At 33.7% G+C, this 14,134-nt stretch overlaps 2 protein-coding genes across 3 annotated transcripts in view; both read right to left on the minus strand.

Annotated features, from left to right (window-relative positions):
• The window catches only part of LOC107687911 (epidermal growth factor receptor substrate 15-like 1), an 11,288-nt gene extending 3,290 nt beyond the window's left edge, over positions 1 to 7,998 (minus strand). The window contains exons 1-11 of one of the 2 annotated variants that reach the window (XM_016485398.1): positions 7,929 to 7,998; positions 6,794 to 6,835; positions 6,570 to 6,659; positions 6,424 to 6,471; positions 5,128 to 5,229; positions 4,446 to 4,511; positions 4,227 to 4,352; positions 3,539 to 3,598; positions 2,546 to 2,818; positions 1,015 to 1,175; positions 678 to 834 (exon numbers count right to left, since the gene is read on the minus strand). In XM_016485398.1, coding sequence (XP_016340884.1) covers positions 678 to 834; positions 1,015 to 1,175; positions 2,546 to 2,818; positions 3,539 to 3,598; positions 4,227 to 4,352; positions 4,446 to 4,511; positions 5,128 to 5,229; positions 6,424 to 6,471; positions 6,570 to 6,659; positions 6,794 to 6,835; positions 7,929 to 7,955 — 1,152 coding nt within the window. In that variant the 5' untranslated portion in view covers positions 7,956 to 7,998. Of the gene's footprint in view, positions 1 to 677; positions 835 to 1,014; positions 1,179 to 2,545; positions 2,819 to 3,538; positions 3,599 to 4,226; positions 4,353 to 4,445; positions 4,512 to 5,127; positions 5,230 to 6,423; positions 6,472 to 6,569; positions 6,660 to 6,793; positions 6,836 to 7,928 lie in introns of both variants that reach the window. The other variant, XM_016485397.1, reaches the window with a different exon arrangement.
• A 1,518-nt stretch (positions 7,999 to 9,516) lies between these two features.
• Positions 9,517 to 14,134, minus strand: part of calr3b (calreticulin 3b) — a 7,232-nt gene continuing 2,614 nt past the window's right edge. Inside the window, exons 5-9 of the mRNA XM_016485399.1 lie at positions 13,347 to 13,556; positions 13,153 to 13,266; positions 12,926 to 13,069; positions 11,394 to 11,486; positions 9,517 to 11,313 (exon numbers count right to left, since the gene is read on the minus strand). Of these exons, the coding sequence (XP_016340885.1) occupies positions 11,119 to 11,313; positions 11,394 to 11,486; positions 12,926 to 13,069; positions 13,153 to 13,266; positions 13,347 to 13,556 (756 nt within the window). The 3' untranslated portion in view covers positions 9,517 to 11,118. The remainder of the gene's footprint in view (positions 11,314 to 11,393; positions 11,487 to 12,925; positions 13,070 to 13,152; positions 13,267 to 13,346; positions 13,557 to 14,134) is intronic.

The following is a 14,134-nucleotide window of genomic DNA, read 5'->3' on the forward strand; positions in this document are numbered from 1 at the left end:
GCAGGAATATTAGGCTGCGGTCACTTTAAGAGCCACATGGATCCAATTTACTGTTACATAAGCATTCTTATTCTCAACTGTTTACATTCACTTAAGACATAACCGACAAGGGTTTATATGAATAATCACCAAGCGCCGCATTTTGACACATTTTTGCATGTATTTGACCGTTTAGGTGCACACTAAAGCTAAACATTCACTTTACTCGTCCATGTTCTGTTCCGTCTCGGAGCGCATTCACAGAAATCCTCCTGAGGTACAGCGCAAGTTCTCTTTCACGCTTTTAGAAACATGAATAAATATAATCAACTTTAATAAGTCAAGCACATCCCATTTTGCAAAAGTCACGATACATGATTTTACTGATTTGCACGTGAAATTGGGCTTTTATGGAGGAATGAAGGCGCACCGCTGGAAAGGGGGCGGAATAGGGCACATTAATAATTGTATTTTCTTGATTATTGTGTTTTCATAATCATTGGAGGCCGAAATCAAAATTGAAACTGCATTTCAATTAATTGCACAGCTCTATATCCTATTAAAAAATTATGGGACCTTATTGTAAAGAGTTACCAAAACATTATCATAAATGACGAGTCCTTAAGGCTAAAGGGAGCCTGCTTTTGATCGTGACAGGATGCATGAAATGCATGTGTGCATGCATGTTGTCTTCTCACCGGTGTGCCGGCGGCTCCTCTCTCTGACGGTGGTATCATGTCAGGGGTCAGACTCTGAGGAAGATCCACTCCTTTCGCTTTCTCCTGAATCAGGTGCATTGCCAGACAGAACTGCTCCTTGGTGAGTTTGCCGGTATGCTGAGTGTCTGCCAGCGACCTGCAGACCAAAACAACAGAAAACAATGCTTCTATGAGCACGAGTGTGAAAGAAAAATTATGTGTAACATAATCATAAATCCTACTGTCTTGCAAATTCAAGGATAGTTTTAAAAAGGCTGTGGGTGACTTTAGGAATAAGATTGCATTTTACTCTTTAATCCAAACTTGACTGCCTCACCATATGTGTGCCAGGACGCTCTGAGGCAGCCGAGAGTTCATGAAGATATCCTTCACTTCACCTCCTCCAACCATCCCATCAAAATCAGAGTCTGCCAGATCAAAGATCTCCTCGTACTGCTCTCGGTCTTCCGCTGGCACCACCCAGAGATCAGAGGATGGCTGCTAAGACAAATATTGGGAATGTCTGGAATAGCATACAACTCATATGTGCATACTATGTGAATTTTCTATATGCATCAGCCAAAATTTGCAGAGCACACGGAGATACTTTTTCCCACAATGTCAGAAAGATCGCATTTATGCACATAACCGCATGTAAGCCATGAGTTGGGGGCGTGTCAGTGAAAAAACATGTCGGATGCAATGGATGCAGCATCTGTATTGAGGGTAAATTTGCTATAATTAATAAAATTGTTTGTTTTTTATTTACAATAAAACTAAATCTACGTTGCATGTACAAAATAGTGTAGTATTGTACAATAGCAATAGAATATATAACAATTTAATTTACAGCACCGTCATAAATGGAATAAAAACAAAAAAACAGATGCACATTCTTTATTCATTAATTTGTTGATGTAGTTTAAAAATCTTGTTGAATTTTATGCAAAAATGGCACATGCAGAAATCATTCTGAGCAGTGTAATTTTAGTATTATTTATATATTACTATATATTTTTATGAATATTTTGAATTAGATTGTTTTTATACTTTCAGTTTTCATTTTTATTTTACTTAAATTTTTAGTAATTAGTGCTTTCATTATTATTTTTTATTAATTAATATATAGGTTTAATTCATTTTTATTTTAAATTTAAGCTTCAGTTCATTTCCAGTTAGTAATTTTGGTGCTTGAAGTTAAACTAAACTAAAACTAGAAAAGTTTTTCATCTAATATTTATATTTGATTTTAGCTTTATTTTTATTTTTTTGATAATTACTCTGATATTTAGTATTATAATTCCTCTGATTGCTTTTTATACGTGTAGACCGTCTCTTATAATACACAACATCACTCATTACAATAAATATGCAAAATAGCTACACCATGTGACATCAATGAAGTTTGCATGCTACTTCACATACTATTAATTTAATAGTAAATAAAGTACACTGATATTCCTTTCAGAATGCATGCATACTTTTCCACAAATGGCAAAAACTTCACAGTCCATGAACCTCAAATTGTTCAATCTCTTTTGCTATCTGGCTGCTCATGAAGTTTACAATGAAAGGCATTTGAATGAGAATATATGAGAGAATATCATGGGTTCCGTATATGTTAGGCATTGAGTAACTAATAATGAACTGCATTACTTGGACAAAGAACTGTAGGTTGTTTATGGCTTCCAATCAACGTAGAAAATCAAGCAGAAACACAGAAAAAATCTGTGCATTATTTTGCAATAAACTCTGTAAACATGAAGACTAGAGCTCCAGGAGCTGATAAGAATGTGGCTGGACTGGTATTATGAGTGTTAGATCAAGACTGACAGGTTTACATGCAGCACGACTGCTGTGGTGTTCACCTGTGTGTGTGTTTGAGGCTGCGGTGGTGTCGGGGTGGAGCGCTTGAACGAGCTCGATGGAGACAGATTTGTGCTGCTACCCAAAGAACTCTTGGAAGGCGCTGGCGTCGGCCTCAGGTTCTCCTTCAGGAAGAACGGACTAGAGGGAAGAACAGGAACTGATCCCGGAAGAGCGCCTGCGATCTTCTTCCGCTTGGATGGAGGGATGAGAGCGGTGGGGAGGGTGGATGGCACAGGCTCCTTCTCTCGGGCTGCATAAACCAGGTGCATCACCTGCAAAAAGATGTGACAGTTGACAAAATGAGTGTTGGGATTTCTCTTCCTGATTTTTCTTGTTTCCTCCTGTCACTGATGATAACATCCACAAATACTTAAGACTTGAATCTATTTTGACATATATGTGACCCTGGACCACAAAACCAGACTTAAGTGTCCATTTTTCAAAATTGAGATTTATGCATCATCCGAACGCTCAATAAATAAGCTTTCTATTGATGTATGGTTTGTTATGGAATCTGAGGGTGCAAAAAATCTAAATACTGAGAAAATCGCCTTTAAATTTGTCCAAATAAAGTCCTTAGCAATGCATATTACTAATCAAAACTGAAGTTTTGCTATATTTACGGTAGGAAATTTACAAAATATCTTCATGGAACATGATTTTTACTTAATATCCTAATGATTTTTGGCATAAAAGAAAAATCGATAATTTTGACCCATACAATGTATTTTTGGCTATTGCTACAAATATACCCCAGCGACTTAAGACTGCTTTTGTGCTGCAGGGTCACATATATTACACATTGAACAGTGTCAATAACATTAAACATTAAAAGTAACAAGACCCATGATTTGAGGAATCATTCGTGGAGCACAAACGCTGCAGGACGACACACTCTGAACTTTAATACTTAGTGTTAGAGGTTTGATCACATCAACCATAAACTACTAATAATCTACTAATAAAAGCACATGCTATTTTGTTTGACTCACCACTGAAAACTCATCTTTATCCAAGTGTCCATCTTTGTCAATGTCACTGAGATCCCAAATCTACAAAACACAGAAAGAGTAAAAAAAAAAACATTTATGTAATCATGAAGTTCATTTATGAATATACTAAAAGTCTAAACTATACTAGTATAAAGTAAGTCAAATATTAGCAACATTTTACATATACTGTATACACTAGCATTCAAAAATGTGTGGTCAGCAAGTTTTAAGTTTTAAAAAAAAAAAGTATCTTCCTCTCATCAAGGCTGCATTTATTTGACCAAAAATACAGTAAAAACAGTAATACAGTGAAATATTATTACAATTTAAAATAACTCTTTTCTATGTGAATATCTGTCAAAATGTAATTTATTTCTGTGATCAAAGCTGAATTTTCAGCATCATTACTCCAGTCTTCAGTGTCACATGATCTTCAGAAATCATTCTAATATGCTGATTTGCTGCTCAAGAAACAATTTTCATTATTATTAATGCTGAAAACAGTTGTGCTGCTTCATATTTTTGTTAAAACTGTCATGCATTTTATTTTTCAGGATTTTTTAATATAATGCTTAATAAAATAACAATTTCTTCGAATATCAGGAAAATATCAGTAAAATCTAAGTGGCTATTGGTCTAAAGTGTCTATATCAGTGTGAGCCTCCTATATAGTAAAGCAGACATTCACCTTTCCAAGCACATCAAGAGGCAGGTTTGAGTTCATTAGGACTGGTTTCACTTTATCACCTGACAGCAGCCCACCAATCGGAGACAGACTCTCAAATATCCCATCATACTTTGCTTTATCCTCCGGCTGGTGAAACCAAGCACAATGGAAAAGAGACAACGTGTGGTGAGAAAATAAGTTTTTCATTACAAATCTGATTTTACTCCAGTAATTCTGTACCTTTATTGTCCAGCTGGAATCAGCAACAAAGGTTGTGATGTTCAGGGACGGGCTGCCGGCGTCTCTCTGGAAAACACACACGGCATCATGGACATTTACATGTATTTGCTTTAACAGATGCTTTTAACCCAAACAACTTACAAATCAGCATGCAAACACAAGCGATTAACTGTCAACATCAGCTATCGTGTTCAACAGGTTGACAGTGATTTGAGATATTTTAAGCATGTGACACACAAGTGTTATTTACAAAGCACCATTTCACCACATCTTTATTTATACTAGGGATGTCAACGATTAATTGACGATCGATTAATTGTCGATAAGAGATGCAATCGATTAAAGCTATCGATGGTCGATTAAGTCGTTTAATTTTGGTCTGCGTGCGGCTCATGCGCAAAACACGTGCGAGCCGCTGTGAGTGACGGTGACGGTATATAAATGCGTCATCATTCATTCATAATGTACAAATTAAGCTTTTAATGTGATTTAAACTTTAAAAGTACATTAAAATAGAAATTAAGGTTAACGATTAATCGATTAATTGATCGTTAATTTAAACTTTGAATTTAAAAAAATTGACATCCCTAATTTATACACATGTTATTCGGATAAAACCTACAGATAAACATATGTGGATCGTTGAATTTTCAGCTCAGGTATCTAAAGTGGCAATACTCACAAATTTAGGGATGGGTGCAGAGATGTTCTGGCTTAGACTGTTTAGACTGACATCACTTCCTCCTTGAGCAGAAGCCACCAGCCTCAGAGCAGAGAAGAAACCCTTAATAGAGATGGCAGTTAAACCAAGGTTATTACAGTTCATTAAAGCTAAAAGAAAAAAAGAAAAACATTTTTAAATAATTAAAATTAGAAAATTAAAATAAACTTTCGTAACTTGAAATAAATTACATTTTAACAACATTTTTAATTAAAAAAAAAACATTAAACTTATTTTATTTCAGCTAGCTGCCAAAGCAACATTTTCATTTAGTTTAACTTGATGTACTAAAATAACTAAAAAGAAATAATAAATGAAATAAAAAAAAAATTTTTTAAATGCACAACAAAATTACTAAAACTTTAAAATTAATTCAAATAAAATCAGAAAATATAAAAACTAATTCAAAATATTAATAAAAATATAATAGTATCTCAATTACAATAAACTAACACTGAACTCAGAATGCATCTGAGAACTGAATTTATGAACTGAATGAAACTAATAAGACAAATTTGGCTATAAAATATTGTTTATTTCTTACAAATTTAAATAATTTATGTTTTAAGGGGCTTTTTAATTTAGCTAATGCTTCCATTTCTATAGTGATATATTGAACATTACAATTTTCCCATATATGTACGAGTGGACTGATTATTTTTCCCCACATTCTGTGTACCAGTGTTCAATTTTTACATTTATTAAAATTTTAACAATAATAGGGCTCTATGAAATGTTTATTTTTTCTGAAACTCTGTGTCTGTTTTAATTTGATTCTGTGATTTATGATTGAATACAAATTTATGAAAAAAAGATGGTAATCAAATGATCGCAGAACACTTTAACAAATTAATTAATCTTTAAAATGTAATCAGATTAAAATGTAACAATTCCTTTTATTTTTTGGCAGACAAAGCGCTGCACAATCAAGGTTTACGGTTTAAATTAAAACATTGATAAAAAATGTGTGATATTCCTTAAAATTATATTTCAATAAATTGTATTATTATTACTTTGAGAAGTACATTCTATTTTACAAAGTAAAACCGAACTGTTATTTTGACGCGCTGTAGCTTTTTAGACCAAAATCTGGCTCAGTCAGACTAATAAATGTGGTACTTTTAACTTTCCATCAAACACAATGGTGAAACTGTACAAACAAGATTTAATAATTAAATGAAGAGATGATATAAATGATATCAAGATGTCAAAGATCATAATGGAAAGTTATCTAATTGTGTAAAGGCCTATTCTGACCTTTTTATCCAAGTAACCTTTTCTCTCAGGGTCTGACAGATCCCAGATCTGTAAAGAGAGGCAAAACACAGTCATTTTCTGCCAACAGCTCCAGCGCTGCATCTCAAGGCTTTCAGATGTTCAGTGATGGGATTATTCACTCTCACCTGACCCAATGTGCTGTCCGAAAGCCCTGATTTCTTCAAGAACTGAGCAGCTTCTGCGGCGCCCACTTTCCCAGTGTTTCCCGGATCCACCTGCAACAAAGACGACAGGCCATCAGCGTCACTTATAATGGCAGAACTAAAGATCAGTATCAGCCAATATATTGATATTATACTAGCTTATAATATCAGGGTTTATTCCATTTTAAACAGCACTGGTAATTTACCTGTCTGTAGAAGCTCTCATATGCAGGGTTTCCACTTGATAACTGCATACATAGGAAAGAAAATGTATAAAAAAAAAGAACAGTAAAATTCTAAATATAATGGTAACACTTTACAGTAAGGTTCCAACATGATTAATCAACAAAGAAAAAGACTTCTAAAGCATATATTAATCTGCGATAATTTCAAACACTATTAAAATCAAAAGTTGTATCTGTTAACATTATTTATTGGCTTTTAGCTAACATGAACTAATAATTAACAGCTGTATCTTAATAACTAACATTAAGAAAGACTGAGAAATACTGTACTGCTGATTGTTGGTTAATGCATTAACTTACATTAAACTAATAGGACTTTACTGTAAAGTGTTACCAGTATAATAAAAAACAAGTATCAGTTAAATATCAAAAATATGTCTGGGCCATAGGGGGAAAAAAATACTTTTTTTTTTTTGTAGTATCATAAATATTTTTTTCATTATTTTCACAAAAGTTAAGTACATTTCCTTCCTAATGTTTTCATATAGATTTTGTTTGCAATTTTTATTATTCACACTGACGATTCAGTCATATGATTTCACAATAAATCCCACCATCATGTAAACTATGAATGATTATTGTTTGATATTACAGTAATGCAGTGGGCATCGATGACGTCACAGGATGAAAACGTTGGTTTCTCTCGTTAAAGACAATGCAGACAAACGGTGTGCTGACATAATACATCGGACAAAATCAGAATAATGTTTCTGAACAATATTCTGAACAATTCGGTGACAGGAATCACATAAATAACTCTGATCAGTTTCGCCATGGTGCTACACAAACAGCTGTCACGACATAAAGAGAGTCAAAAAGTTGCAAAACAGCGACCTTGAAATCGCAAATCAGTCAGAAATCAATTATTAGCCGTCATTACAATACATAACGAGGCAAAACTGAAAAAATACCTAACACATAATCGCTAACAACAACAGAGAACTGCGCCCGCTTCACCGGAGAGCCCAATCTCCGCGCGTTTGCACTTTTAAACAAGACATAACAGCATTTTCTACAACCAGAGAACACGAGTTAGATAAATCCTTCCAAAATGTACATTACAGTTTAGTTTTAATCAAACTTTTAAAGTCATTACCTGACCGAGTGACGTGAGCGCCGCCATGTTTCCTGATTCACGAGCACGCGCACGCACAGGGGTCTGTCTCGTGGACGCGCAATGTCAAATATGAACGAGCGAGTTACTATTTCATTAAAGGGGTCATATGATGCGATTTCAATTTTTCCTTTCCGTATTCTTAAGTCTTGGCCCTACTAAGTTATTCTGAAACAAACGTACGGATGTGGGCAAATATTTAAACACAGTTCATAATTATTTATATTATTAATCTAAAATGCAAAATCAGGTAAAACGCATGTAAAACATAATGCAGAACAGAAAATATCTAGAAAATTATTCGTTTTAAATTCTATATTATATATGTAATAATTTATAATTATTATAAATGATATAGCCTATGTAAAACTGTTATGGGAGAATGTGTGATAAATTTACTGTAGTAAAGTAAAGAAAAGGAAAACAGAAAAGAAAAATATCATGTATCTACAGTTCCTCTGAGTCCATAGTCTAAAGAAATACAGCTTCAACATTGCACACATTATCACAGTTTATTAAATGTAATTTAATTTATGCATTTAGCAGACGCGACTTACAGTGCATTCAGGCTATACATTTTTTATCAGTATGTGTGTTCCCCGGGAATTGAACCCAAGACCTTTGTGCTGCTAACACAATGCTCTACCTCTGAGCCACAGGAACAAATTATATAGTTTATTAGTATATAGTATATAGTTATATAGTATATATTTATAGTATATAGTTTATTCTCTACAGTTTAGAAAATGGTAATAAAATATGACAAGAACTAAGAGTTAAACTGTGTCAGAACAAATTGATCTTGATAGTGTCAGATAACACTTAAGCAAAACATGGTCATGTCAAAGTGTCTGAATAATTTTTGGTTTTACGGTACATAGTCGGTATTCTACTGTAAAATGTCTCCACCTTGTGTACCAGATTTGTAAATGTCATGACATCTAGAAAAAAATGATGTAATATAAATCAGCTTTTCCATTATAGAAAACATATGTGGTGAAAATAATGCAAGCAACTCCCAGAAACAACCGAAACATGCATTCGTCTCTAACTGCTTGTTTACAAGCTTTTGAGCGGTTAAAATTATGAAAATAATTATTGAATAATGTCGGTGCAATATCTTCAGTGAGATTTACACAAATCATGCAGTCTATATACAGATATCAACCACCTGCACTACTTTAAAGCTTCTTACAGGAGTTTGAGACTGGAAAACTTTCTTATCAGGGATCTAGTTTTTTTTTTGTGCAATTAATTTTTGTGGACCAGCTTTCATGTTGCAAATACAAACTTATCGACCAAACCACACAAAAGTGAGTATTACTCCAAATATGTATTCAGATGCATGTGACTAAAGCTGCAGATGATGATTAACATTCTAGAGAAATGATTAATTAATGAAAACGAATGGGAAATGTGTAATGTGTAAACATGGACAAATGTTCAGATATCTTCATCTGTTCTTTTGGTGTAATAACCAACCTGAATTGAATTAGTATAAATAAACAGTATAAAGCTCTGATCATGAAACCGTGATGTGCTCAAACTCACAAAATATTACAACTGCATGTACAATAAAGTTATTTATTAAAACTTTGGCATTACTTACAACTCTCAACATGTAAAAAGGTGGTTTAATGTCACTAAACAGGATTTTCAGTACTAATCCAATTTGAACATTTGGGATTTAGTTCACAGTGTGTATTTTAATGCAGCCTTGACATCTCTGCAAATATTACCACATCCCTTATCGTAGCTCATTTATTTTCAAGTAACAAAAGATTATTTAAAAAAAGAATTACATCAGCTACAAACTGAACATCACAAATGCTACCGCCACTGATCATCTGAAAGCTAAAACAAACTCAAACTGCAAGACATTTGTAATAAATAGAGCTGGAAAATAAAAGGAGTTTTACTGAATATCTTGTTTAGGAGATTAATATAATAACCACCACAGCATATATACTGCGGTAACAGAACAAAACTAAATCATCAGTGCCAAAGGAACATTATGTCATTGTAATTTTCTTTTGCACTACAGTACAAACATTCATCAGCCCTCATTGATGAAACACAAGCAGAATGAATTTGCGTAAATCATTATACGTTTTCCTGCAACAATTTACGCAAAAATGATTTTGTTCTGCTCATGTTTCAGAAATGAGGACTATAGTTTGAAACCCAGCCTGTGATCTGATTAATCTCTTATTAATAACAATAGGGCGAAAATCACCATCCTCCACTATTCAGTTTCGTTGCTCATCACATTTCTGCAATGCGGAGAAACAACCGTGTAACCTCCCAGTAACATTCTTTACTGTATATGGAAGTCCGTTTCCACTACGGGAAAAAACCCAAATAAAAATGTAATTGTGACTTTTTATGTCACAGTTCAGACTTCTTTCTCACAAAAAAAAAATCAGAATTGTGAGATATAAACCCAGTTTTCTGACTTTTTGCTTGCAATTCTGAGTTGTTTTTTTTCCACCACAGAATAAATAAATAAATTAAGATAAATATGACTTCTCACAATTCATACTTTTATCTCAGAGCTATGAGTTCATATCTCAATTTTTACTTTATATCTCACAATTTTGAGTTTAAATCTTACAATTCACACTTTTTCCTCAGTATTATGAGTTTATATCTCACAATTCTAATTGTTTTCCTCGGAACTCCGAGACAAAAGTCCCAATTGTGAGACATAAACTGAGAATTACATGAAGTCGTCTGAATTGTGAGCTACAAAGTCGCGATTATCTTTTTTCTTTTTGTATTCCGTGGTGAAAACGGCCTTCCATAATCATAACTGTAATTCAAGTAAACTTTATTAATTTAGTCTAGTTCCTTCAAACTAACACCAACGTCATGAACTAATATGGGCATTGATTTTACAAACATGAAATGCACAATAAACTGATCATAGATCAGCATTAAAGATGTCAAATATATCAGACTCCTGGTACTGTACAGAAAACTCTTCAATAACAAAAAACTGGCTCGTTCAAGCTCAATGGTCACAAATTAAACGTATAGGTTGAGAACTTCCGGTCGCCCTGTTGCCCTGTATGACATCATCACGACATCATCGCCGTCTCAAATTAGAATGAATGCACTGCAGTCGTTTCCCTGGAAACCACGGAATGTGAACGGTAATCTACTTCCTGCGTTACAGTTCGTCTTTGGGAAGCGCATCGTCTTCTTCCTCCTCTGGAGGCTCGTCTGTCTCGTCCTCTTCCTCCTCGCCTTCATCCTCCTCCTCTTCCTCCCCCTCATCTGCTTCTGTGCTCTGCTCCTTGTTCTTCTCCTCCTCCTCTTTGCGTTTCTTCTCATCCTGTTCCTCCTTCATTTTCTTCTCGGGACCCTGCGGCAAGACAGACCATTAAAAAAGCATTTTTATTGCATATCCACTAGTTCAGCAAGATGCTCAAATCAAACTCTTACCTTTGTAGCACCCCACGTTTCATTTCCGAAATCCTCAGCTTCCTTCACGTCGTCTGTGATGAGGAAGTTGTCAAATATAGTGCCGGATTTCACCTGGAGTGATGAAACAGAAACAGAAACATGGTGGTGTTTCTCACAATGAGCTGAATTTGATAGAGGGGGAAAAGCACCTCTTAGTGGTTTAAAGTGCAAACACTGCATTAAGTGTGAGGAGAAACGTCACAAACTTTGACATATACTGACAAACAGTCATGTTTCCAGTTCTAAAATAGATTTCCTCTTTCCAAACTTGCTATTGAGTTTACAAGCACACACCAGGGTTATTATAGCTCAAACTAAATTATTATTAACTCAAACTAAACTAAACTAAAACCATAAAAAAAATTGCTACTTGAAATAAAATAAAATATTAAAAATATTTCTCATTTTCATGTAGTTTAACTTGATGTACTAAAATAGCAAACTAAAATGAATTAAAATTAATAAAAACTACATAGACATATAAACAAAAACGAATTCAAATACTACAAAACACACAACAAAATTATTATAACTAAAATTAAAATGAAAAACATGAAAATAAAAAGTCATTAAATATACGAATAAAAACTGCTTGCTTAAAAATACTAAAATAACACTGCTACGTACAGATATAATTAGGGCTGGATCATATAGATTAATAATAATAATAATACAAATTATAAAATTAATGAATGTCTAAATCAAATAAATAAATCAATATTTTTTTAATATTTAAATAATTTTAAGTCTCAGTAATTTTTTGTGTTTTTATTATTTTTTATATAGCTTATAATTACATTTATTTCATTTCAGTTAACATTTCTTTTATTTCAAGTAACAAATTTGAATGGTTTCAGTTAACTTTAATAACCCTGATATTTAGTAATTCCTCTGAAATGGCTTAAAGGTGTGAGAGGAACCATCATTTCAATCAAATAGTCATCGCTGCAAAATAGACTGAAAATGTTCAACCAAGAACTAAAATTCAATAAAAATCTAGTTAACATCAACTGCTGCCAGTTTTCAGAAAACTGAACTGGCCTAATAAAAAGCACATTACAATCAACACAATATTCACAATGCTTGTCAAAATCTCTGTGAATATATTGTTAATATTCAGTAAATCATAGACATGTATTCCTGAATTGCATTATTTTTTCAAGTTTTATAATGCTTCCTGAGGTGTACTTATATAGTTAGTAGGGTTTTCATAATTATGAAATATAAGGCAATTTTATGTTAATATTGATAATAAAAATAAAATAAAAATTTTGAAAATATTTCCTATATGCTAATACTTCCCGAGGTGCACTTATATCGTTAGTAGGATTTTCATAATTAAAAAATAGAAGGCTATTTTATGTTAAATAATAAATAATTAATTAAATAAATAAATATTTTGAAAATATTTGCTATATGCTAATACTTCCTGAAGTCCACTAATATATTTAGTAGGCTTTTCATAATTAAGAAATGAAAGGCTATTTTATGGCAACACTAAGGCGTCTTACCTGCCAGAGATCCAGCCCAATGACTCCAATGTTGTCGAATTTGTAGATCTCGGCATCAGGAGTGTATTCAGGGTTGTCGATTTCAGGATGCACCCAGACGCCCTTGTAGTTGGGGTTATCAATCTGTTTGGGTTTCCACTCACCCTGCACCAAAACGCAACAACAAATGAATATCACAGGCCTGAAACGCGTCTTGTTGAGGCATCTTCAAGCATGTAAATCTGTACCTTGTACTCCGGGTTTGGGATCATGGCAGGTTCCCACTCTCCGTCCATATCCTCATCCCAGTCGTCTGGCTTCTTGGCATCAGGATCGGGAATATTCTCAGGCTTATCCCAGTCCTGACAACATCAAACAGTCAGTGTTAAAAGATGAAACCGAGCCAGCTATGCCTCACAGGTGATAGGAAACAGAATCGAACCTCAGGTTTGGTGTCCGTCTCGTCGTCGATCATGGCGTGGTCGTCCCAGTCCTCAGGTTTCTTGGCTTCGGGGTCCTTGATCTTCTTTGGGGGCAGGAAGTCCCAGTCCTCCTCCAGAGAGCCGGACTCCACCATCTCATTGTCGATCTTCACCTCATACGTCTGATCCGGATTCAGGATCAATGTGTACAAGTGAGTCAATTCATCATCCTGAGGAGAAAGAGAGAGTTCATTTAGAGAGCTTGTTTTAAAATGTACATTTCATTCTATCACATTTGCATTACAGATGCTCTCAACTCATATGGCTAAAATATTTTTATTTTTTTATGGCTAAAATATATTTTAAATACATGCTGAATATATGTGGTAAACAATGTAATATATTTTTGAAATTTCAAATATATTTACTTTCAAACTTCACATATCAAAATACATTTTAAAATATATTTCAGGCGCAAGAAAATACATTTCCAATCTTACAATATTAATTACTTAATTTATTTTATTTATGTTATATGTTCACATATAAAACAACAAAATATTTTTCTTTAAATGTGACATATGTGAACGGATTTTCTTGGACTGAAATATATGCAGGGTACAGAGTGACAGGTATGGCTGAGGAATGGGGTTCAGTCGAAGAAAAATTCAGTCAAATGATTTTTTTTTGCTTTAACCCCTGAAATATAGTAAGTAGAATAAGACAAATAAGTTACCAATCATATGAAATTCGTATTAATAAGTTAATTTGTACTACAGAGGTGGCACAGAAGAACACAAAAGTGGCT

Source organism: Sinocyclocheilus anshuiensis, unplaced genomic scaffold, assembly GCF_001515605.1.
Source record: "Sinocyclocheilus anshuiensis isolate Anshui unplaced genomic scaffold, SAMN03320099.WGS_v1.1 scaffold293, whole genome shotgun sequence".
Taxonomy (NCBI): domain Eukaryota; kingdom Metazoa; phylum Chordata; class Actinopteri; order Cypriniformes; family Cyprinidae; genus Sinocyclocheilus; species Sinocyclocheilus anshuiensis.